Here is a 26676-nt window from a genome sequence, read left to right as displayed (position 1 = left end):
GGATGCTCAGCTGCTTTGCACTGAAGATGTGGATTGAAATGTCTGTGAATTCAGGTGCCTGAACCACATAGTCTCCTCTTCTTTTGTTGTTCAGTTATCGCCTAGAATCACCAGTGCTGAAATAAATCATGGCTTGGTCAGAGAAATTACAATACTATTAATAACTAATTAATTGTTGATAATTAACAAATATGTAAAAATTGTAATAACAGGGATTTGTAACAGTAGTAATCGTAACCTGGGTCCAAATGTGTCCTAGGAGGGATTAAGGACATTATTGCTTTCTTGACTACCTGCAGCACCAAGAAATTTTGTAAGTGAAGTGCTAAAAGAATTAGAAAAATGTGTAAGGTACTGTAAGCTGCTCACTCACACATTTTATTAATGCAATTTGGATTTTCCTTCTTCTCATGATCTTATGGCCACAGGGCTCTTCAGTCTGCACTTCCCAACATTCAGAACAGAGCCATATTCATCTCTGTCAAACTGTATACTGAAGTAGAAATTATTTGGCTCTTTATCTTTTTTCCTTTTTTAATATTAAAATGTGTGGGGAAAGCATCTAAATCTGTTTTATTATCAACAAGAAAAAGCTGGCCAAGCACTGAGGAAAGAGAATTCACAGCAACATATTGATATGGAGTAAGGGAGGTTTAAGCTTACTTGTGTTATTACTGTTGTATTAATTTTCTTCTTTTAGAGAGTTCTTCTTTGAAGGTGAGCTTTAAGTTTTGTCAAAAACTACTGGAACTTGACTTCAATATCAAGCTACTCCTCATATAAAACAAGTATTGATGAATCTGTTTATGTTCTGATTTGCCACAGTTTCTTCCCAGTGTTTAAGTAGGTACCTCTTGTTGCATGCTATATTAAGGGTCTTGGGTCAGGGGTTAATGTATAACTCTGTTTTCCCTTTCTAGTATTTGCCTGTCCCTCTTTCAAGGTATAGTTTTATTTTTCCTCTGTCATTTACAATGTGGTCACCTGTATTCACTGAAGCAGGGAATCCTCCTCTTCCCTGCTTGACTCTGCTTGTGTTTCTGCTCAGGTTTCATTGATTTCATTGTGGAACCCACCTTTACTGTGCTGACGGACATGACAGAGAAAATTGTGACTCCACTAATTGATGAAGCTTCTCACTCTGGCCTGTCTGGATTTAGGTGTTCCAGGTAAATAATCTTGCACCCTCTCCCTTACCTCTTCACAAGCTGCCATTGCAGTCAACTCCCCTGGTTTCCCCCTCTAGAGTGTATGTCTTCCATGTGGCTTAAAGACCCATATCTGCATTGTTGACGCTCCAGCTCACCTTGTGAGGTGACTTTATGCAGGGAGAGTCCAGCCCGGAGAAGGTCAAAGAGGGAGGGTGGCATCAGCATGAATCATGCCTCCTAAGGCAAAGAGCACACAAATGGTTGTAGCCGTGAAATCAGATACACTTCAGTGCTCTCTCAGTCAGTAATGTCAGAGAGAAGGTAAAGAGAGTAATTGGGAGGCACTTGTTTCTTCATGTCTAGAAGTATAAATGGGATTGAAACACAAATGATGGCTGGAAAGAATAAACACATATTTGTGATAGTTTTTAGGGTTATGTAAATGTGTGAAGAACCACCAGAATTCACCTGGAGTTTAGGTGTAGGAAGTCTTGGCCCGTTCGACCTGCACTGCTGTTTTAGACGTACTGCTCTTTTAGTAGTTTAGTTGACATGGCATGTCTTGGGATTCAAACGCCACATGGCTAATGCTCCCTAGAGTAGGGCTACCAAGTCAGGATTCTCTGTCCCAGGTCACTTCTTTATTCTTGGACAAAACAAAGGCCAAACACTAATATCTTTCTATGTCAGTAAACTTGATGCCTTTATTAAAATGATCACAATAAAGTATCTATTCTTGAAAGTCAACAGGTAGGATCTGCAACAGAAATGAGTGCCTGAGCCTCAGCTGAGGTCACCAAAGCCTTGAAAGACATTGACCCGTGCTTACCGCCTCACATTGGTGAATTTTAGGAGACTCCTCCTTTGACTTATTTGATTTCTATAATTGTCTGACTCTCCAGTAATATTTAGGGAGTGGAGATACATAAACAAAGTAGTAATAGCACTTTGGGTGATTCTATTTCTTAGTGGCTATGAATGACAATAAATAGATAAGGAAAAGCAGCCCTTTGTTTCTAATACCAGCTCGGGTTGTACTCTTTGTTTTGACATTGGTTGGCCTGGGGTAGGAGCAAGGGGAAGGATAAGAGATTCAAGCTTAGTTTTTCCAGGGTGGCTGTGTTATCTGACTTTCAGCTGTTGTTTTTTCTTAACTGTATTTGCGTGTATGGGATACTGATTTCTTCTGTGTTTTGTGGTATTGTGTCTCAGTCTGAATAGCATTAGCCCATCTGAAGTTAAAAGATCAAGTGTCAAGAGCACTGGGTCTGAAGGAAGTGCCTCACTCAACTGCTCCTTACTCACTGTGGACTTCAAATGTTTTAAAGCCACCTGGACTGAGGTGGTGCAGCAGAACAGGGAGAAATGGAAAGCGCAAGCCACCAAAGGTAACAGCTAGGCTTCTTAGTGAAAGAATAAAAATACTTTTGATCTCTTCTTCTTCAAGCTCATCTTCAATCTAACCATTCTCCAAGTAAGCACTGTTAGTTTGAAAGAATCTGCTTTTTGAGTTGAACAACCCACTCTGAAATCAGAAAGATAAGGACATTGTGATTCATTTGTGCCTTATATTCTTCTTACATGATGGAAGTGTATATAATGAAGAGGATGTGAACCATGGGAGGAAAAATATTATAAGGGAGCTCCCCTAAGTCACAAATCAGACTAACAGTGGGTGCAAACATAGTTGGAATGGTATTTGTAGGTATAGGTTTATCGACTATTCATTGTTAAGTTGAAAGGGACTGGTAGTTTTAGAGATGGATAGTAATTGGAGGATAGTTCAGGGGACAAGGACTTGTTATTCTGTATTCACAGCTGGTTTCATATTTGTGGTGATAATTCGGAAAATGAATTAGGGACTATGCTGCAAGTATGTGTGATGTCATCTGTCTGGGAGGGAATGGAAACATTTCAGAAGAATATGAGGGCTGTGTTTGTTGAAGGTTGACCAGGGTTCAATACTGTCATGAAACTGAAAAAAAAATCCCCAACCAAACTAAACCAAACCAAACCAAACCCACCCACCAACCCACAAGTCATCCCCCCCCCCCCCGCCCCAAAGACTTTGCTTCTAAGACCCCCCTAGCATTCTTCTCATCTCTTCAGCAGTATCAAGGCCCTCAATGCTATTATGTGTCCAGTTTTGGCCACTGCAGTTCAGGAAACAAATAAACCAGTTGTAGACAATGCAGAGTACAGCAATGAAAATTATGATAACTTCTTTATAGCTAAGAAAGTGTATAGCTGAAAGCAGTTTTTTGTAGTCTACTACAGCTGCAAAATAAGAAAACTATTTTTTATTCAAATACCCTGGACTGTCAAGAGGAGAAAAAATTGGCAGGTTATTATAGACATTATTATAATGTGTAATAACTTAGACATTAGCAAACCTCTATTATTGAAGTTGTTTTGGAAATACTGAGTCATCTTTTGAGAATCATTTAGGTATAACTGTCCATTACCTCAAGGGAATGGATGATTGCCCAAGGTATCCTTGTGCCCTTAGGTGATTTAAACCAGTTTTGGAATTAAAAAAATAGGAGGAATATTTCACTGCTTGTTTTTTTTTTTCTTCATGGAACTTTTATATATGTTATATATATATAAAATACATGTTATATATTTATATATATAATACGATACAATTTATTCTCTGATCTGAATAGTTGCTGCTCAATCCCTTATTTAATGGAACTGTTTTATTTAGTATAAATGGAATAAGTTTGATTTTAATGTATTGTGTGGCCGTGACTTTAGCTATTCGGCATAGTTCTCCAAAATGCCAGAGCAAATTTTTCCTCTCCAGCTGAAAGACCTGTCTAAAGGTTCAGGAAATCATGTATTATTCAAACCAAGTTTTCCTTTGTGATTAAATCTTGCCATTAAGGAAAAGCATTTTCTAGGCATCCCGTAAAAATTAAAACAAAAACATAATTCAAAATCTGTTTATTTCCCAGGGGCTTTTTGTTTGGTTGGTTTGGGTTTTTGGTTGTCATTCTAGTTATTGCTAGTTTTTGGTTGGTTGGTTGGGATTTTTGTTGTTTCTGATGGACCAAATGAAAGCTAACCAAACAAGCAAAGCATTTAACATGTTCAGTGTCTCACGGTATAGGAGTGTTGAGTAAATGAAGTTACAATACAATTAACTAATTTTAAGAATTTAATTTCAACATGTACTGTATATATTTCCTTGACTAAAGATTTGCTATATAAAAATCCAATGTGCAAGACAGACCTGTGGGGGACTTTTAAATAATTTCTGTGTTTTTAAGTACGTTTAGCAGTACAAGCATGCATATTTTTTTAATCCTGAATGAGTTGTACAAACATATGGCTCAGCATACCTTTGTATGGGCTAAGGACTGAGGAACTGTTTTTGGACTCTAGAGCACTTGCATCAATATCTTTGCTCAGCTGCTATTTTCTCCTGACTTGCAGCAAGTTTCTGCACCATCCTCCTTGCGTGGCTTGCAGCAAGGCCTGCCACAGAGCAGGGGCTTAAATTGCTGACCCTTGTCAAACTGGTGTCATGCAATCATGATGCACTGCCAATAAAAGCAATTATTATTAAGGGAATACAGATAAGGCATTTAATGTTGACAGCAAAAAGAAACTGGGGATCAGAAAGGAAGGAATCTATTATTGCTATTTTCATAGTTAATAATATTATTACATTATTTGTGCAATATCGTATTCCCTTTGATAATGGCATTGTTCCTAGAAGCCTCAGTAAGCTGTTTTTATCATGAGTGTGATATTTATAGAAAATTTCTTATAATGTGTGGGAAAAGTAAGTGGGTTGATTACTGACTTTTTTTTGCCTAAAAGATCATCATTAAAGGGCTACAAACAAAAGAACGGAATAAACAAACACCCTAATGTACAAAGCACCATATAGATAAAGTATTTTCTGACACTACTTTTGACAAGAGGTGTTGTAGCAAGCTCAATTCTCCTGAGACAAAGTTCTGTCCTGCAATCCAGGTGCAAAATAAAGCTTTTTTGTTTTCAGATCTCCAAATGAGAGAAATCCTTCTGTATGCCATGAGACCCTGAGATTAGCTTAGTTGGTCAGAGCATGGGCTTGGCCTTTGTATGGCCCATTCACTTAAGAGCTGTACTTGATGATCCTTGTTGGTCCCTTTCAACTCAGAATATTCTGTGAAATCTGGGAGACACCAAGAAAAATGCCTACATGCATAGCCTAGCTATTTATGGAATCTAGCATAGATTTCAGGTATGATTAATGAAGTGAGGGAGAGTAATTGAATTGTGGTTTTGTGTCAGACATAATTTATTGCTTTTAAAATTAGTTTATTTAGCTGCTGACAAGGAAATACAAAACAGCATTTCTTATAAGGACAGCTTTCCATTTTTGTACCTGCTGGGAGGAAAGGGTTAAAACTGGAAGATTTGGTGAGGAGGGAATAGTTTTTGCTCAAAGTGACCTTGCTTCTGGAAGTGCTAACAATGTGTCATGGAAGAACACCATTTATTATGCCTGGTGTTATTCATATCCTCTTTAGAGAAGTAGAATTCCTGTGTAGAGGTAAGACACTCTAACAGACATGCTTGAGCCTCCTGCTGGGAGACAGCAAGGTCATAAAAGCACAGCTTTGTGATAAACTGCATAAGTGAAGGCCTTTGACATATTGTGGCAGGCACCAGGCACCCACTCCACTGCCAGCTAGGATGAACCAAGCCTGACCAGAGCTTGTATTCCCATGTGTCTCTGCCACCAGGCATTGTTAGTGAGGTAATGAAATAAATACTCTTTGCAATTCAGCTATAGTTTGGTGGTCACCCTGGTTACCTGTATGTGTCCATTCACACTGTACCACATTGGTACATTTTTCTCAAAACTGGTTCTGATTCATTCATAAGAAGTATTTGACAAGACCCTTAGAAATTCTCTTGTGATTTTTACATACTGCCTTAGATCCTGCCCCTATGAAGAAAAAAACATCTTCCCTATAGATATCAAAAATAATTCCATAGGACTGAGACATTATTCTGTTTTTTATAGGATCTGCCCCTCTATTCATCAGCTTACGCAGTCTTTCAGAAAATGGGAGATATATCTGTGGATTCTTATGACAATTATAATGACCCCATGATGGGGTAAGGAGTGGGCCAGAATCTTGCCAACCCAGAAATCTCAAATACATGCATATGTTTGTCACATCTGTGATTAGACTCAATTATGCTCTAAAGCTGCATAAACTGACAGGTTCCAAACTGAGTGTGTGCTGACCTACTCAGTTGCTTTTGTAAATTAAGTGTCTATTGATCATGGAAAAGAGGGAGAAAATTATGGAGGGTCTGCCCAGAGTCTGTGCATACCCGGTCATGTTTATTAGCTTGAGGGGTGTGGTAAGGGACTGTGATTGTTTCTTGCTTTTCAGTGTGATACAGAAAGCCACACAGAGCATTTGCAGCTGAGTCTGTTGGGGTGTACTCTTCCTGACTTGGGCTAGAAATGTAGTGGTCTCTATAACCTGAAGCCAAAATAATTTGCAATCGGTCTTACAAATAGGTATTGCAAAAGTACCTAAGGTTTGGACAAGGACAAGACCAGTATCTTGAATGGAAGAAAATGGCATCTCTGTGTTTTGGGGTTTTTTTACCTGAATGACATTATTTTAAGGTACTGCTGTTGTTCAACACTCACTTTTGAATTTATAGCTTTGTATATTTGTGACTGACTGTAAAACTTTTGGGGATGGAAGGGCAAGTACTAGTAGCGATATATTAGTTTGCCAAGAAACCATGTTGTAAAGAAAAGGTAACTATAATTGGAAAGGAAGAAAAAGGAAGTAACCTAGAATAAGAGGGAGAAAAAGTAGATATCAAAGAACCAAGACTTTATATACTTAGAATTATGGGATATGGTATGAGATAAACTAAATGCTGTTTGTTGTGTGCCAAAAAAGAAACTAACCTTGGCATTCCTACAGCCTTCACTAGCTAGTATCTCTTTTTGCCTTGTAAGTATTTTGAGGAACCACTTTTTCAAAGGTGAACTTTATACGGTAAAAAAACGAGATGTACATAATATACATTTAGGACAACCTGCAAGATAATTTTCAGAATATTTTATTAAATGTCGTCCTATGCTCTTTTGCCATTGTCAAATCAGTTCCTACATTTATCTAAGTAAAAGTTGTTTGCATGTGAAAATCTGAAGTAGATTTAGTTATGTGAGTTTTTCTTGTCAAACTCACTGATAGTTGTGATTTCTTTCCTTGTTTGGCTTCTCTCTTTGCTGAGGATCCAGAAGAAAAAGCTAAGAAAGAAGCAGAGGAGAATGCTTATCAGGCAACCGATGAAAACGAAAGAGATGAACAGGATGGGAAGCCAGGTGAAGATGTCACAGAAGCAAAGACAGAAAAGAGCAAAGAATCAAATCCTGGGGAAAGCAAAAGTACAGATTCCAGTAAGAATCGTGTAAATGGCATTTGGCAAAGTGGTATGAGCATACATGAAATTTACCAAGGGAAAAACGTACCTAGGACAGATCAGAAAATGGATCCTCATCACACTGTGGGAGAAGAGAAACAGCATGTCCAGAATGGTGTGTTCTCTCCTTCCACTGAAACATAAATCCAGCCCTAAAGCCAGTTTCTCACATTAGTGATGGGGGAACCTGATGTCCTGAAAAAGCATTCCTGGGGCCAGCGTCTCTTCCTTAACATAGTCATAGTCACCTACATATGCAAATCAGAAACTAAATTAACTTCCAAGTAGTGTTCTTCTGTAGATGGGGTTCATCATAACTGCTTGGAAATAAGGAAAAATTAGTTTTCTCATAGAGATGAAGTAGCCTCTTATGATACACAGCATGGAAAGCTGAAACAAATATTTCTGCTTCAATGAACATCTTCATTACTTGAGTAACTGATGGAGGAGAAGCCAAAGTTGGCTTATAAACTCATTTTAAAGCCAATTAAAGACATATTTTATTTGAGCCTCAGATCTAAATATGTTTTGGTACAAAGAATTTTTTTCCTCTGCTTTTTAGGATTTATTTTATCTATCCTTCCTTTTCTTAGTTTATTTTTTTATAAGGACAGTCATGAGCCTTTATTTTTTGAGGGCTTTTTTGACAGAAATTTTATTCCCGTGTTTTTAACTTGCTGTTGAATTGAGTTAAAATAAGAATCTCTTTCTGCACCCCAAAAAAGTTGGGAAAAAATGTTTGAAAATTCCATTAAACATTAAAAAAAACTTATTAAACCCAACAGAAGAGATCACTTGTCTCTTGGCCATTTCACTGTCCTTCCCTGCACAGCTCCTTCTCCCTAAAGCTAATATAAAAAAATGGCAGTCCAGCCACCTGTGACTTGTCACAACCTTGGCTAGTATTATGCAGTCCAAAACTAGCAAAAAACCCACTTAGAAGCCTCCTCTTAGACTGAATGAGCATTCAGGCTTTGAAAGTCCAGGCTCAAACTTTGAGTTTAAATGGCAGGAGATACCGAAATTTGTTTAAAACATTCCTGATATAATTCTCAGGATTCCTGGCCTTTCCCAGTGATTCCTTCATGATTGGGGTTTTATAGATTGGAAGAATCGTGGAAGTCAAAACTGTCATTCTCTCTAATGTATGGGATTTTTCTTCAGACAGGGCCTTTCAGGAAGACAAAAAGGTTAGAGACATATGAAATGCCAGTTACACTGCACCAGACTTTTCTTCTTTGTTTTGCATGCTTCTAACAATATGGGCATTAAGCATGCTCTAGTTATTTTGCTAGTACCTTTTTCAGCAAAGTGTCTCTGCTGCAGGTGTCAAAAGTGTTTTGAAAGGAATTATAATGATTTCTGAAAGTTAGTGTCTTCCTCAGGAAAGGAAATTCTGCTCCTTTATTTATGGGATAAGGCCTTTACAAGGTACAATCACTGCAGAGTCTCTGGGGACTGATGAAATCTTAACATTAATATTAACATTCATATCTCTGGATTCACCACAGCTTCCTTTATGCCTATAAGTTAATATCTCATCTAATGTACTTGTCTTATTATTTCTCTGCCTCTGTAATCCCTTTCAAAAAGATCATTATGATCATCATTCTGCTCTGCTGCTGGCCTGTATGACATGGTAGATATCACAATATTCAAAAGTCTCCTTTTCAAAATATTCACTGAAAGTTCAGAAATTGTGTTATCAGGTGAGTTTAAAGTCTCTCTGTCATCCACTGCCCTTTGCTTTCTCTCAGAGATCAAACTCTGAAACAGTGTATATATAGATGCATTTTTTTCTGCACACACTTAGGGTCAAGCAACTTGTTTATGCAATGGTCAAAAAGGCATTTTTAGCTCATCATTACCATCAACCGTATGATGGTGGAGGAAATGCAAGACAGCTTTTGTGCTTTGCTAGGTACATTTTTGTTTCAGTTCCTAAAGACTGTGCCCTATTTTTTTCTTTTTGTAAGACCATCTTCATCAGACACCTAAACTCTGTCAGATCTGCTCATAACCTCTCTGTATAAAGACCCCAAGTCAGTGGCAGTGTGACCAGCTGAAAAGGGTGCTGATTGTCCTGCCTTGTCTTGCATTAATTTTTTTTCACCCACACAGTGAGCTTAGGAAGATAAACATGAAAAATTTGGAATAAAACCAGAACAGAACATGCTTTTGTCCCATCTTGTTAAATATTTTAGGGTTTGAAAACCATTCCTCTTTTATACAATGATGAAGCTTAATTGGAGAGAGAGATTGATCCACTGCTGTCCAAAAATAATAAATATGCTAATGGTTAAGGCACATTGTGGAAGAGTGAGACCTTTTCCCTCTACAATTTTTCTTTTTTTGAGCTGTACCAAAAATAAATATCCACTGCCCATGAGTATTTTGAAGGCAGATCATATCCTCTTTAATACTTAATACCTTTAATCTTGATCTGAAGACTGGAAAGTAGCTATAGTACCAAAAATAATAATACAAATGGAATAGGCATCACTATAATACAGCCTCACGTTTACAAAAATCTGATGTGAGACTTTTACACCTTTTTATGTTGAGGTGTGTGTCACAAAAGGAAGAAGACCTGTCTTGTTGTTTGGACACTGCAGCTGAAATAGCTCTGTTCTACTCCAGCTTTCACTTTAAGTTACTTTTTATTTGATTTAGCATTTGGCATCCTCACTTAATGATGGGATAGTCTGGTAAAGTGTGATGTGCTTTGCTGTATGACTAACAGAGGACCAAAAAGAGAATGACTCTTGGTTGACATTCCTGGTTTCATAAAATACACCCCAGCTGAAGTTGCTATTTTCATTCTGCATGAACCATTGCTCTGCCAAAAGCCTTGATTTTCTGGTTTGCTATAGAGACTCTAATGACAGTGATCAGTGCTAGGATGATTGTTCTTTGATGCCAACACAAAAGAATCCGTGGATAAAGGAATCTGTTAAGAGAAAGTAAGGCAAAATTACATAGGCCTGTTGAAGGTATCTAAGATGGTTCTTTAAAACAAACACTTATGATGAAATCTTACAAGATCGTATTTCTTTGAAGAGCATAAACGCTTCAGACTCCTGATTTTGAAATGAAACTTATGCTCAGGTTTTTAATGGCCTACATACAATCAGAGGAGTTACGAGTTTGCATTTGAACTTTAAAAGGTTTTTATAATTAGGAGAAATTTATAAGTAGACTGTAAAACTTGCTTATCTGTAGAAGTGGGATAATTTTTTTTTCTGGTGCTTTGTTCTATGAAAATGTTTATTCCATTCCTTTTAAATTCAGACCTTTCCTCCTCAGGAACATTTCCTTTAGATTTTGCAATTTCATTTAGTTAGAAACATTGAAATGCACTCTGCATTAAAATGCTTATGCTATTTCTTATTGCTTCTTATTTCCTCTTGCTAGGTGAATTAAAGGAAGACAATAAATGGGACAGAAAATATAAATTCAGTGTGGGGGAAGAATCAAAGAAAACAGATGGTAAGGATAACATTTTATTGCATTTTTTTGCCACCATTTTTATGTGCAATCTATTGTTTCCTAAATATCTCCAATTTATTCTAAAACTAAAAAACCAGAAACATACTTAACGGAAACAGTCATTAGATTTGAAAAAAGTCATTGAAGCATTCTGAAGGAAAATAATTTCTTTCACATAATGCCTAGTACCACTTACTTCAGCTGGTAAGCCTTATCCATCAATTTTTGTGCAGTGCCTGAAAGAAAAATCCTGGATTATTAAAGTTGCTTAATAGGAAAAGCAGATTTGTGAGATTCTATCCTTCTGACTTTCTTTGGGCTGTATTCTTTTGTTTGTAAGGACAGGCTGCATTGGACTAAGGACATACTGCATTGGAGATGAAAAATACAGACCTAAGAAAAATATTGCACAAGAGGTCCTATTAAGGATGCTGTTGAAATGGAGGCTGCAGAAACATTTTTGAACTGTAGCAATTCCAAGCCATAGGATGGTTTCACAGGCATCTGGGAAAGATTTCAAATGAGTCTGAGCCTAGTGTAGAGGTCCACAGACATTTTAGCCTCAGCAGTTTGGAAAGACAGCTTCAAGTTATGCAGCATGTTTACTCTTTTGTACTTCCTCATCTGTGTACCACAGGCCTCTGAGATAGTATCTGAACCCATATTGCTTCAAAAAAATTGCTGAATTATTAGGTAGCAAAATAAATGGGAAAAAGTTTTCTAGCATTTTCTCTGTGTATGAATCAGTGAAATTTACTGAAACGTAACTATTCCTAAATACAAATAATACAGTGCTTTGTTTTGATGGTCAAGAAAGAGTCATTGTGGGTAATGCAGCTTAGTATGATACAGTGTTTTCTTTTATTGCTTCCTTTTAAGAAATTGTTTAAATACCTACTGCTTTAGAAAAGGGGTAAATAAGAAGAAAATATTATACCTCAACTAAAAATGTAGAAAATTTAATCTAGAAGCATGTATTAATTTCAGACACGTAATTAAGAGGCCCCCTTAGTAACAATTGTTTAGAAAAATTCAGTTATTTTGTTAAGAAGTCAGGTTACTTATATACCTGAGTTAAATGTCTGTCAGAAAAAGAGTCTTGAACAAGTACCAATAACAGCTCTTACTGTGGTCATGAAGAAATTAAGCACAAATACTCAAATAAGATGTGACTTTTCAGGTTTTCATGCATATGTGCAGTTCTGTATGTAACTATCAAGATTCCAGAAAGATTAATGGGCAGAATGACTGCTCTCCCTACTCTGGTGGGTGATGGTTGAGCAAGAGTTGTGGTGGAAGGCTGCAGTCCTTGCAGGACCAGGTGAATGCAGAAACACTGGGGCTATTTTAGGAGGACTCAGGAGCACCAGCTCAGCCAAGAGAGTAGACTATGAGTCTCTAACTTTGAGGAAAAGGTTATGAAGGCCTTCACTCTCAAGTTCTTAGAAAGATTAGGGCCACCTATTTATTTGGGCTGGAGGACCAAGAAGTGAATGTTTCAGGCTAACTTGAAAATTGATGGTGTGAATTTGGTTCTTCACAAGTTGCTTATCTTTGGTGTTATTTGTATTTGTTATTTATTGTCCTGTAAGAGAAAGTTATGTTCATCCCTTTAGGGAAAAGACCAATACCTTTGGGATCAATTTATTACAGTGAATAAGCAACTCTAACCATGCACAAACAATTTGTAGGCTCACTGTTTCTCATTCAGACAGTGTAAAGGCAGATTATAGCCAATTATCTAACTGATAAAAATCAGAAGAAAAATTGTGAAACATGCACTTTAGAAAGAAAAACACTAGGATTGTGCTTCTGCTTTGCCAAATACTGCACAACCTGTTCTGTCCATTACCCACTCCAGAGTAAATCTCCTTACATGTGAGGGATGTGGAGAGAGGAACATTATCCATGGATAATATGTAGCTGTTTGCAGACTACTGAAATGTTTACTCGAACATATGCTTTCTCTTGTTGCCAGTGCATGGTCTTTCAGACGTCACACACTGGAAAAAAAGATTAAGAATTAGAAAGATTGAGATTATGGCTATAATGTGCTCACCAGATGTAGTTTGCTAGTGGGTGAAACTCAACCTGGATTTTTTTCAGGGTCCAGGGTGCTTGGGTTTTACAACCTCTATTCTGTTCTTGGATTTTTCAACCTCTGTTCAATGTGTAGCTAGGGAGTATTTGTATTAATCAGGCCCACTTGTGTATTTAACATAAGAGCTTCAGCTTTCTCACCTTTTGCATCAGCTGAAGTCCTGAACCCAACTGATGACACTCTATCCTACTGTGCAGGCATCCTGCTCCCAGAAAAGAAAGCTGCAGAGAATATTTTGCAAAAATCTTTTTAGGATATACATCCAAGTTGCTTTTTTAATTGTATACAAATTAAGCTATAGTAATATCTTCTTATAGGCATATACACATGCCAAAATGGTTCTGTTTGTCCTTCAGCTACATGGGGAACCTAGTGACTACAGAGAATAGCTAGTCATGTTGACACAAAGATGTTGAAACTACATGTCTGCCCTGTAGTCACAGGTGTGAAATGTTTCTGTGTCAGTTACCTTGGAGCTACACAAAAATACATAAATGGGCATGTCTCCAGGATCATGCTCACCGAGAGTGTCAGCAACTATGTGTCTAGCCAGAGCTTTGTACAACTAAGTCTATCCATACCAAAGCCAACAGCAGTAAAGCTAGTTTGAGGATGGCTATGTAAGTTGCAGTCATATAATGGATTTCAGATCTAACTACTTCAAAATCCTGTGCAAGTCTCTTGAACGTAGGCTAGTCTTCTTCCCATGTTAATCTGATCTTCATATTATTGGTGGTTTTTTTTTTCTGTGGGAGATACTGCTTGTTACTCAGTACTGCCCTTCTTTTCAATTTCAAGAAAAGGAACATGGAGATGCCATTTCCTGAATAAAGATACAGCCCTATCAGATAAATCATAAGCACAAGTAGTCCATCAAATATTTCCTATGGGATAGAACATTGTTAAACCATTTTGGCAAACTGAATTTTCCCATGTGAAATCGTTGCTTGGCAACTCTTTGAATGGAAGATTATAAACAGTCCCATGGACATAATTTTTGTTTACATTCCAACCTTTCTTCTTCAATATATTTTTTTTTCTCATGAAACTAAAAGCAAATGAGAAAATTGTTCTTCAGATTTGATACAAGAAAGAAATTTTTTACAGTAATGGTAGTGAAACACTGGAACATTATGTCCATTGAGGTGGCAGAAGCCTCATCCCTGGAAACATTCAAGATCAGGTTGAACAGGAGCAACATGAGCAACCTGATCTCTTTGAAGATGTCCCTGCTTATTGCAGGGGAGCTGGACTAGATGGTCCCTTTTCAACCAAAACTATTCTCATTGTATGATCCCATAGTTAGCATTTTCACAGGTTATTTCTACCATGGCCTCGTATTTTTTTCTCACTGGGAAAAGATTCTGCAATTTTAAAGCAAGGTTTTCTGGTACCTTCTTGATTCAGGGACCAAAGCACAGTTCATTCAATCAAATATACTCTCAACTACCAACTGCAGACAAATAAAAGGTTCCTTTTTTGGTGTGCTTGTCCTGGGAACGTATTATTCCAGTAGTAATACGCATTTTTTTAGCACAAAAATATACAGGGTATTTGCATCTTCAACAGCTAGCACACATAGTGAAAGCCCAATGTGCTCTGGCGATGTGATGAGCAGTACTGCCACCTCATGGTCAAATCAAGACCTGTGTTTTGACAGACCTTTGTTTCAGTACTGCATTCTTCTATGCAGTGAAACACAATAGAATAGAATAGAGTCACTATAATATAATGTAATATAATACAATACATGCCTTTAAAAAAATATATATATTTCAGGCTTACCAGAGAGGGAGGTTTTTGCTCTCTTTATTTTGATTTTGTTAAGATATACTGTTTCTTAACAGTAGTTAAAAGCTTTTCCTTTGAGCTTTGTACATTGTCCATGCCAACATGCAGAGCTGTATTTCAATCTTATTTTTTCTTGATAATGATTTCTTGATCAGGAAGTGAAAAATTTCCTGATCATTAAGTTAAAGCCTTCCTTTCTTTCTCTCCTAGTTGTCCCAAAAATCAAGTGGCAGGGTAGCTGGCACAGAAGGTTGTTATCTGAAATGTCTTTGATATAGGAGCATGGTGGTGAGAAGATGCCATGATGATGGCTCCACAATTATCCAGAGAGAGTTGAATTAACAGGTTTTTTCCCAGCTTCTTTTGTCAAAACTTCTCAACCACTGAAAAATTGTCTGTTTTTGCAGCCTTCTGCAAGATATGATTTTTGTATGTGTCAATCTAGCCAAGACCACTACATAGTAGTGAACACTAAGTAGACTTCTGATGAAATCTTGCTTATGTAACGTGCATAATTCTGATGGTTTAAAACAAGGTACTCAAGCGTATAAATGAAGAGCATTTGTCTGTCTCCTTGAGAAAGCTAAAAAGGTAAATTTCAGGTCATATAAGTAATGGTACTGTTTCTAATTCTGTTTCAAAAGATAAGCTGATCTCTCCATTATTGTCAGAAGCAAAAAGTCCATTTCAGTTTTTAAGGCAAACACATTGTATTTCTCCTTGCTGCTTGATAGTGCTCTTGATATAATCCATCAGCATCAGCAAATTGGAATGACAGTAGTCTAAGACTACTTCTAAAGACAGTTTCCTTCCTTTTTTCACTTCTTTTTTATGGCCTGTTACTTGAATTACACTAGTGGTTATTGACTGAAGTTACAAATCAGAAAGCCTTGTAATGTTAGCTTTTGAAAAAACTTGCTTGAAAAAAGAAGGCATTTTTCCATCCAAAAGGACATATTTCGCTGTAATTTATCTCTGCTGAACAACTGTTCCATAGTATTGCAGTATAGGATAACTGGGGGGTGGAATTGCTTCTGTGCTTTTTCAAATCTTTTTTGTGCTCTTTTGAAAAGATTAGTTTGTCTAATTTAGCAAGTGGCACCTGAGGCAAGCTGGAATTTGCGTGGAAGAATGTATTCTGAAGAAGGTTTTATGCAGTTTTAATGGCAGGTGAACATGATATGATGTGATCTTTGAAGCTAAGTGCAAAATACATTGTTAGTATCTAGACAGGGCAAAAAATACATCACCATGGTATGCATGCTTGGTGAGAATATGGGGAATATGTAGAAAAGTACCTTTTATAATTATGCAGATGATTTTGCAACTTGCCCGTTTTGTCTGTGTTTGTAAATCTTATGGAAAGCACCTGACTTTCCTTTGAGACTTTCATGTCTCTTTTTTAGCCTGCTTTTCATTGTTTGGGCCATAGGAACTGAGATACATGGTCTTTAGCATGCTTGATTGTTTTTTGATTCTACTTTACATGAAGTCACAGATATATGTGACAAGTTGAAAAACTGAAAATTCCATTTTTCTTGATATAAGTGAATATTTGGAATATTCAGGTGCATGGTGATGAAAAAAATCATCACTGGAGGCAACTTAACTAGGGTTTTTTTAGCAGTTATCTTTATGAGGAACATTTTTCCATGTTACCTCTGGTCCTTTATATATATTTCTGCTCAGAGATAGCATGCGGTTGCATTGCTCCTCTGCATTGCTCCTCAGAGATAACATTCACAGTCCTAGAGACGTGGTGGTATGTGTAACTTACACAATGTATTGCAGAAATTCTTGCTTGATTTTGCACCATCAACTAATTTATTGCACCAGTCAGGGAATAGAGCTCTGACCTTGTTTCTATTATAGTCCTTATCCTATTTAGGATAATTTGTGTGATAATGTATAGAAAATTTCCATTTCAGTAAGAGGAGAGTCCTCCTTGCTCCCAGCTGCAAGAATTTTGTTCAATACAGTGACAATTAGGCCTCTTTTTCCTGATGCAACACTTAGTGCTGAAACAAGATCATGTCTTCTCATGAACAGGAAGAACATGAAATAGCTCCTCAAAAGACTTTGGTGACATTTAGATTGCATCTTATTCCTTCCTCACAGAACAGCTAGCTTCCAATTTGAGCATATCAGCTACAGGAACCAGATAGGACTCTTATAAGGTGTGGCATCCCACTCCATAAAAGAAAGCAACATGGAGGTGTGCAGATACTCATGGTCAAAATGTATAATAATTAATTGATCCATCACTAGGCAATTCGTTCTTTTCTCTCACTTCTTTTCTTTACTTCAAAACCTTATGTTTGGAGGCAATAATAAATGTAGAAGAAAATCAACAAGTGTCATTAGTTGAAAAGTGTTTTATTTAGTCAGGCTAAAGTGTTTAGCAGTTTTAGTCAAATTGAAAACAAGTGATTGCCAAGAACTGAAGAGATATTGAAAAAATCCAAATGAGAATTTTTGCTTTGAAATGGTGTTTTGCATCTTTATCTGGCATTAAGTAAATGTTAAAAATAAAAGTTTTGTTTTAGTTAGATGAAGAGCTCAGCTTGATCTTTTATCTTCTCTCTATGCACCCCACTCCCCCAAAAAACCCCTAATCTCCAACAGGTATTTTTACCATGTTAGAAAGACACCAATTCCTTGTATCTGACCCAGAGGTAAGCATTATCCTAATATTTCAGTTTAGTCACTCAGCCAAAGAAGCCCTGTGCTTATTACAAAATTCTAATTCCCATATGTGGCTGAAAACTTTCTTGGCTTTGATTATCCTTCTTCCTGTGGAAGGTTATGTTTGATTTGCATGGTAAGGTTTTGGTAGTAGGAAGAGCTGGAGGGGTGGCTTCTCTGAGAACCTGCTAGAAGCTTCCCCCATGTCCAACAGAGCCACTTCCAGCCAGCTCCAAGATGAACCCACCCACCAAGGCCAAGCCCATCAGCAGTGTATGAGAAGTCCTCCCCATGAGAAGGAAAGAGCAGCAAAGACAATATGTGATGAACTGACTGTAACTCCAATTCTCTGTCCTCCTATGCACTGTGGAAAAATACGTAGAGAGTCAGGAATAAAGTTAAGCGCAGGAAGGAGAGAAAGATGGGAGGAAGGTGTTTAAAGGTTTGGTTTTACTTCACTTTATCCTACTCTGATTTCATTGGTAATAAATGAAATTAATTTTCCCAAGTCAAGTATGTTTTACCTGTGACAGTAATTGGTGAATGATTTCTCCCTGCCCTTATCTCAAAACATGATCCTTTCCTTCTATATTCTCTCCCCATGTCCAGTTTAGAAGAAGAGTGATAGAGTAGCACCTGGTGTCTAGCCAAGGCCAGCCCACCACACAGCTCATCCTCCTTGCTCCTTGAAAAGGACTGGGGGTTTTGTTTCCATCCACAATGAAACATTTCTTTATGAAAACAATGATCTAGTTTTAACCCAAACATATTCAGAGGTTTGAATTATGTTTAATTATCAAATATAGAGTAAGCTTTTGCAGCTAATCTTCTAGGTGGCTTTATATAGTAAGTATCTAATTTCTTTCATACATGCTTTATTCAGGAAACTCAATCATTACTTGGTGTAACCAAACCTTTGCCCATTTTTTCATTATGTTTTTATCTGCTTTTATATATTTCCATAATATGCTGGTGTGCAAATAACATATATTAAACCAAAACTAATCTCTTTCATCACTGATGTTATCCTAGGTCAACTGGAATGCAAGCTGTCAAGCAAGCATAAAATTCAACATCAGTGTGAAAAGGACTAGAAATTGTTTGGCATGATGAATGGTTTAGGCACAATTATGTGCCACAGCTCCAAAACCAGGACACCTTCTATGCTAGTGCTATTTCCCCTCATAGCAAAATGAATGTTAAGCACTTGGGTCATCTGTTAAATTAGAGTGATGTCATTTAAATTTACTCACAAAACAAGTATTTAAAAGTTTTTCCCAAGAGCATTTATTCTTGTTTTCTCTTGATTTAAAGAGAATGCCAACACCTTCAAATAGCATTTTGTTTTCTTTGGAAAAACTAATCATTCTAAAATTTCTCATCCATTAGACATACTGATAATAGAGATGAATTAACTTATGATGCATATTTCTTCTTTATTTCATTGATCTTCTGAACTTTGCTTCTTAGGCCTCATATATCACTGGTGCAACGGAGAAAGAAAATACCATAAGAAAATACCATAAGAAAATACCATAGGCAGAATTTATTTTTTCACGGTCTTACAAGCCTTGAAAAGCCTTTCAAATGGCTTTAGTAGGAGGCAGGATCATCCAGTGCTGAGAACTGAGTACTTAGATTTTCAACATCATCATTTTATTTTGAGTACTAGGAGGAGCTTCAACAGTGCTTTTCAGGTGGAAAAGCTACAGATTATGTCTGAGCTCACTTTAGCACTCCGGGAGACAAGAAATATCCAGATTTTGGGGAATAAGCTTACAAAATTAAAAGGTCACTTCTTTACATCTTGTAAAATGCTGAGTGAGTCCACAAAGGAATTAAAAAGGTGGCAGGTTTGGTGATCTGCCCCAGCAGCTGCAAATACTTTTGTCATTTGTAGTGGGAAAGATTGGATTATAGATTATGTGAGATGCAATTACTTAGACTACTATTTCACCTCATTGTGCATTGCATCAGTAGGAATTGTTTTATGATATCAAAGGCCATCCAAGAATTTGCAATTTCTTTTATCATTTCACTCAGTGCTTGGATGGAGCTGGATTCTTGGGGAGAGCAGAGCTTGGAACAAATAATCTCATTCTGAAAAACCTATGCTTTTGATTGGTAAGGGTGGAAGCTACTTCCAAACACCATGCCAGCTTTGCTATGAACACTTGAACCACCTTACTGGGTTAGACGAAAAGTCCCTGTAGCTCTCCATCACCTACATGACAACATTTCACAGCAGAGATCTTAATAAACAAAAAACAAAACCAGAGCAAATGTGTGCACCCCACTACAGTTTTCTGTGTTCCAGAGGACCAAGGCGGACATCAAATCTCTGACTTGGATACACTCTGATGGATTTTTCTTCCATTACTTTGTCTTATTATCTTTAGAATCCCAGTACCTTTGTGTACTGGGCACTGAGGGAACGCAATTAAAAATTTACTTAGGCATTATGTGATAAATCACATCTTTTTTATTCTTTTCGAATTTACTGCTTGATAATTTCATTTGGTAATTCCTTTCTTGGATTGTGAGAAATAGTGAGTAATTTTTCCCTTTCACATTCTTGGTGCTACTCATAATTTCATTTACTTTTTATTAGACTTTCCCTGGAACTCTGTTTCCAGGCTAAAGAGTCATAGCACATGAAGTTTGTGTATTGAACTTTCCTTCAAGTGCAGGCCTTTTGCTATCTGCTATGTTAGCATGTAACACTGACAGTCTGTGTTACACACATTTATTGCAATGTTAAAAGAGAATCTGATTTCAATAAAAATGAGATTACATCTCTTTTATTTTCCCCTGTATTTTCAATAGTATAGTCCTGGATAATTGTGGTGTCTTGTGCTTCCTTCAGAATTAAGTATGGTTATAATGCTTCAGAAATCTGAGCAGAGATAACAAGGACCATGCAAGAACCTCACAAACACTTTCGTTCACAGGGATTCAAACAGGCTAAATAGTTTGTGGAAAAAAAACAAAACCCCTGCCCATGGAATCCTACAGAATCTTTAATCCACATCACACTGTCCTGCAGTCTGCATTCAGCGGGTTTTTTGTTTTGTTTTGTTTTTTTAGGAAAGAGATTTTTCTTTTAAATGCAATTTGAAAACCATAGGGCTTGATCTTGTCCTGATTGTCTGGCCTTGCACTGGATGCCACTGGGAGGTGTCCTAAGTCCTCTCTGAGTGGAGCTGTGCTTTTGGCAGCTGGAGAGGAAGGCATGGAAATAAAGGGCAGGCATTTATCTGCAGAGAGGCAGAGCTGGCTGCCATCAGAAGTGCTGGGAGAAGTCAGCTCTCCACTTCCAATTGGTGAACCAGCATCACACCTGTGATTTCTGCTTGGTGAGGAGCATGAGTCAATACAGAACAGATGTTTCTGAGTTAGTCTAAACTCTCACTTCACTGTAAATGCCTCTGGGTGGCCTCCAATTGGGTTGAGAGAGCACATTTTGAAAGTTTGATCTGGAGCAGATTTGGAAAGTTTGCATTAGGCAGGCATAATAAATGCCAGCTGTCAAAATGGATAGCTCTTATAAGACTTTAGACTGCAAATCATCATTAAAAGAGAGGTAAATGTGTGAGATTAATTACTGTGCGAAACTAACAGTCAGCTTCCTTGCTGTATGGGTATACTCATAGGCTTAGTAATTCTGTGTGAAGAAAAAGATGAACTGCAGTGTATTTCCATTTCAGTATGTCAGTCTGTATAGATATGTCACTTCATAGTCCAGCAGGCAAAAGGTAAAAATGCCTTGGTATAAACTAGAAACCAATAGCAGAAATGGACTCACAGCGGTATCACATGAAGAGTTGCAGAAGTCACTGCCATTTACGTTAGTGATCAAAGGGAATGCCAGTACTCAACCTTGACAAATAATTTAAGTTCATCAGGGACACTGAAGAACTGAGATGTGTGTTCAGGCAAGGCTAATTCAGATAATGACATCCAACATATGCTAAGTGGTCTACTTGAAGTTTTAGGTGTACGGAGCACTGCATATTCATTCTTTTTCCTCTTTCAATTACCTCTGTTGATACATGCTAGTATTTTCACTGGAACTATTGTGTTTAAGTGAAAAAGAGGCTGAATCACATCCAAAGCTAGGGTAGATGTAGGCAAGCTCTATCATATACAGTGGGCAATTTAGCTAAGAAACCAGAACATCTGCTCCACCAAGAAGAAAAACAATTCAAAGCAAATTCTATGCTGATATGTTCTTACCAGAGCTGATCATGTAGCTAACAGAAGTAAAAAGTTATCATCAAGTCATAGGAATTTAAGGGGCTGGAATGGACCTTAAAGATCTTCTAGTCCTAACTTCCCCTGCCATGGACAGGGACACCTACCACTAGACCAGGTTGCTCAAAGCCTCAGCCAACCTGGCTTTGAACACTGCCAGGGTTGGGACATCCACAGCCTTTCTGGGTTGATTCAGTTCTCCACAGGGAACTTCCAGAGACTGGAGAAAACTTTGTATTTGCCCTTGCTTCATGAGTGGGGATGAGAGTGGTTAAAATTCTTGTGAGTATGAATGGCATAGGAGTAGAAGCATCTGTTAGCTGGTACTCCGAGCTCTGTTTCAGATCCCTACTGTGATTCAGCAAATCCTTTAAGTTCAGAAATACTTACTGCTCAAATATGTCATTTAGTCCACCTGCCTCAAATAAGTACCCCACCTTCTGGGTCAGTCTTTTCTCTATAAAATGTGGCTAATGATACGTGTCCCAGGATTGTTATGATCCTGTTAATGACAGTGAAGCAGGATGAATGTTTTAGATGGGAAACATCAAGGAAAGGTAATACTGTTGTTATGGCTGTTACTAATGCCTATCTTTAAAACAGTGTCTTAGAATTTCATCAGTGAGCAAAATATTGTAGTAGCAATTTCCAGGGGACCATCCTGTCCCCTGTAAGAAAGGTTCCCCTGATATCTGTGTGGTAGAAGATACCAACTCACTGGTATATCTGTGCAGCCGCTATATACATTCATTACAGACAGCAATCCAACAGCAAAGATCTTTGTTTTGGCAGTCCTTTTTCTCCATTTCCCAAATACCATTAAAAAAAAAAAAGGCAATATATTATTGAATGCAAAAGAAACTGCAAAGGTTTCCTGAAAGGGACCAAAAGATACTCTGATGCAATAATGTCTTCCAAGGCATGCCCAGCCCTACAGGTAAATTAATCTCTCCTTGGGTTGAATCTCCTTGGTTGAGAGACTCTTTCAAATGCACTTTCAAACTCTACTGGCACAAGCATTATCGGAACATTCAGGATAATATTAGTCAAACATAGCCTAATTATGAGGCCAAGGGACTATAAATATTTGACAGAGGAGTCAAACAGACTGTAAAATGCACATATTTTGTTATATCTTTGGCACCTCTCCTTACTTAAGGCTATGTTTTTCACAGAAAGCTCATTGGGAGAAAAGGGCTTTTAAAACAGTGTTCTTTCATGTTTGGAGTATTTTCTTTTCCTCATTTCAAAACACATGTACAACATTCTTGCCTTCATAAGCAAAAAGGTACTGGAAAAGCTGTTGCTCAAGGGTGATCGGAGAGCCCTACAGCAAAGAAACCTATTAAAATCTCTTGATCTAAGCATGCTGGACTCTATTATGGGATCTTCTTGATGCCTAAGTTTGAGTTCCAGCTGGATTAGTCTGATCATAATAGTCTGATCATCATAGTCTGATCAACTTGTTTAGTTCAGAATGGTATTTCCAGTTAAGCCTGTAAGAGGTATTGCCTTGGTGTGCCTTTTAACAGTTAAGCAAAACTGTACTGCTTGCAGAAAATGAGGCTGTGTAAACTGATACCCTTCTTTTACTTTCCCAGATTACCTACCCCTTAGACAAAGGGGAGAAAGGCAGCATTTGACACTTTCCTATTTTTTTTCCAGATATGGAAGAGTAAAAATATATTAAAATAGAGACTGCAAATCTCTTTCATCATTTTATCTGACCTTCTTCATTCCTGTTCTCCTGCAAAGACCAGTTTCTGGGAAAGGCACGAAACAACTTTTGAAACACTCATTCTCTCACTGGCTACTTCACAGCTAATGACTGGGTTCAAGGGGGAGGATGTTGGTTCTTTGGTTAATTTTGGTTTTTTCTTCATGTATGTATGTTTTTTTATTGTTGCTGTTTTGGAATTTTTTTTGTTAAAAGGTCAAGTTGTGACTTCATGATGCAAATGGTTCCATTTTTCTGGGCAGGTCAAGTAAATAGAAGAAAGTATTCTTCAAAAGCTTGTCTTGCCCATTGCTATGCCTCAGCTTGTGAAACCAACACTAGGATGATGCAGAAGAATATAAAAGAAAAAAAAAAAACAAAAAAATTCCTTGATAATAATCCACTTTTACTCTTTTCCCTGAAAGCCTTTTCCAACTGCTAGTAAACAGAATTTGATATAAGTTTTACACTTGCTGTAGAAGATTTTATTAATAAGAATGGTGCATTTGTAGAGTCAATTTGTATTGACTATTTCTTAGGATTTGATATCTTTCCCAGATATTACAATGACTGCAAAATGTTTTTCTTTCTAAACAGCAGTTAGACTAACTCAGGCCTTGATTTTGTTCTCTTTTTTCAGTTAGGAAAGGAATAACCAATGAAAGCAATATTCTCTTGGGGCAAATTTTGTTGTCAGATTCTGAGAAAGTGTATTAATGTATTGTGTAATGTGCCTGGTTAAATTGATATTGTAGAAAATGACCTGTTTCCCACATTTTTTTCATGGGCCACTAGCAGTAGCAGTTTGTCTGATCTGAAGATCTAGGAGAAGAGGGTCATCAGGAAATCACATGGATCAATTCTTACTTTCATCTCAGTTTGATCTTTCATTACTGACTAAATGGATAGGTCAAAGAAAAGGAAAAGCATTGTTGGATAAGTATGCACAGAAAAACCAAAATAAGAATGTATGAGAAACATCAAGCATTGTATGCATTTCTGGCTTGGGATCTTAATAGTAATTCAGCTAATTGTAAGCAATTTTGCCTGTTTATGTGGAAGTCAAGACATGAACATATACATACAACTATTTTGCTGAACAGCTTGCTGTTCAGAATGAGTTCTTGCTGTGTTACTCATATACGTATTTTTTAAGGAAACATACTCCTATCATGGATCTTTTCTATGTAGGGAACATGCAAAACATTGGCTTAGAAAGCTAAATCTTTAATATTTCCTTTTCATGTTCAAAAGCACAGAACTTTACAACCAGAATTTGGGTCTCTGCCCCTGCTTAAACTGTGCATATATAGGGAGGAGCATCCTGTGACACTAGCAAAAATTACAGCAGTAAGCTCAGCCTAAATCCACATTTCGAAAGTGAACACATTCTTATTTAAGAGTATTTAGTATCTGGGATTTTCGTGATTGAGGCTAGAGATATTTTGATGATTTTTTGTCCATTAGTTTTTATTTCTTCAAAGCAAGATATTTAGATTTTATTCATGTTGTGAAAAGGTTGCACTTCAATCACTTTGTTTTCAGAAGGAAGTACAAAAATAATTCTTGAGGTTTTTAGAACCCTATGGCCTCACTGAACCAGCTCATTTAAATGAAATACAAGGGGATGTAGTGTTCCCATTTGTGAGTTCCTGGTTCAATAGTAGTTCTGGGGCAAATTTTTGAGGAAAGTGAAGTGCTGTGAGGACAGTGGCTCCACCATCAGCAGTGAGCACATTCTGTGTTGTGGTAGGCTATGTCACTACTTAGAATTTTTTGACTCCTCCTTCCCCTCCTCCATCATAATGTAGCCCCAATGAAAGTAGTAGAATATGAATTCCAGCCCTAAGTAGGCTGGTGGAAGGCACACTGATGAAATAACAGTAATGCTGAACTAAATACCACAATGGTGACAGTCTGTACTTACTTAGACTTCTTCCTGGAGTCAGGGAAAACATAACCTAACAGAGAGTTTGTTCAGATCTGCAGAGTGATTTTGTCAATATTTTTTAGGCTACTCTTACCTTTTACAGTGACTAAAGATGCCTTAGATTATGCACAGTACAAAAATAACATTTAAAAAAAAATTCTTCATCTGTTTCTGATACATATTTCCTTCCTTCCTTCCTTCCTTCCTTCCTTCCTTCCTTCCTTCCTTCCTTCCTTCCTTCCTTCCTTCCTTCCTTCCTTCCTTCCTTCCTTCCTTCCTTCCTTCCTTCCTTCCTTCCTTCCTTCCTTCCTTCCTTCCTTCCTTCCTTCCTTCCTTCCTTCCTTCCTTCCTTCCTTCCTTCCTTCCTTCCTCCCTTCCTCCCTTCCTCCCTTCCTCCCTTCCTTCCTCCCTCCCTCCCTCCCTCCCTCCCTCAAAGCCAAACTGCTTAATTCACAGCTGGTCAGTTCTTATTTATCATGTACTGGCACAAAAGAGTGAAATCAGGCTGGAAAATGTTTCTCCTCAATTAATTAGGTTTATTCAGTATTGGCAGGAGCTAATAAAGGAAGTGGTGGATTTGCTGTTTCTTGGGGGCTGCAAATCAGAGTTGCCATTCTTGAAAAGATGCTATAGGCAGAGTTACTGATCTCAGCACACAGGTATACAGCAAAGTATTTTTTAATAGACAGTCAGTCAGACCTAACAGTTCTCCTCCTTTTAACTTATTTGTGTAAGCTACAGTAGATTATTAGCATTTTTTAGAATTTTTCATATTTAAAAAAAAAAGTGAAATCTATTAGCTGGGAAAATATATCAAGTGAAAGTGAAATCTGGAAATCAAAACCCTACAAAGAGACTGGGCGAGGTGAAAGTATCTATTGTGGGGTTGCCTCTTTACATTGCTCCCTCACCTCCCTGAAACACTCTGCAGCATTATGCTGGTGAATTGAGAGCCAAAGTGTGGTATGTTTAGACACCTCCCAGTTAAACTAAAGATCAGCCACTGTGCAAATGTGTAAAAAAATAATTTATAAATAATAATAAGAAAATACATAAATGCTTTCTCTTATTTTTTTCCACAAAAGGAATCAATAAA

The 26676-nt window shown here is 37.4% G+C and overlaps 1 protein-coding gene across 1 annotated transcript; it reads left to right on the top strand.

Moving 5' to 3' along the window:
• The first annotated feature begins 1052 nt into the window (after nt 1-1052).
• LOC146441397 (uncharacterized) lies at nt 1053-11212 on the top strand. The gene is made up of 4 exons (XM_085049833.1): nt 1053-1169; nt 2364-2539; nt 7432-7590; nt 11028-11212. Exons 1-4 carry the CDS (start codon nt 1096-1098, stop codon nt 11210-11212), a joined length of 594 nt encoding a protein of 197 aa, XP_084905959.1. The 5' UTR covers nt 1053-1095.
• The last annotated feature ends 15464 nt before the right edge of the window (nt 11213-26676 follow it).

The sequence above is a fragment of the Lichenostomus cassidix genome, chromosome 2 (genome assembly GCF_008360975.1).
Source record: "Lichenostomus cassidix isolate B80296 chromosome 2, HeHo_3.0, whole genome shotgun sequence".
Lineage (NCBI taxonomy): Eukaryota > Metazoa > Chordata > Aves > Passeriformes > Meliphagidae > Lichenostomus > Lichenostomus cassidix.
This window is presented reverse-complemented; position numbering and strand designations above follow the sequence as displayed.

Excerpts from the sequence above, each read along its gene's own strand:
- LOC146441397 (XM_085049833.1), top strand. The coding sequence starts at position 1,096 with ATGACAGAGAAAATTGTGACTCCACTAATTGATGAAGCTTCTCACTCT. Across the intron at positions 1,170-2,363 it reads TCTGGATTTAGGTGTTCCAG|TCTGAATAGCATTAGCCCAT; the intron begins GTAAATAATCTT and ends ATTGTGTCTCAG. Across the intron at positions 7,591-11,027 it reads AAGCAAAAGTACAGATTCCA|GTGAATTAAAGGAAGACAAT; the intron begins GTAAGAATCGTG and ends TCCTCTTGCTAG.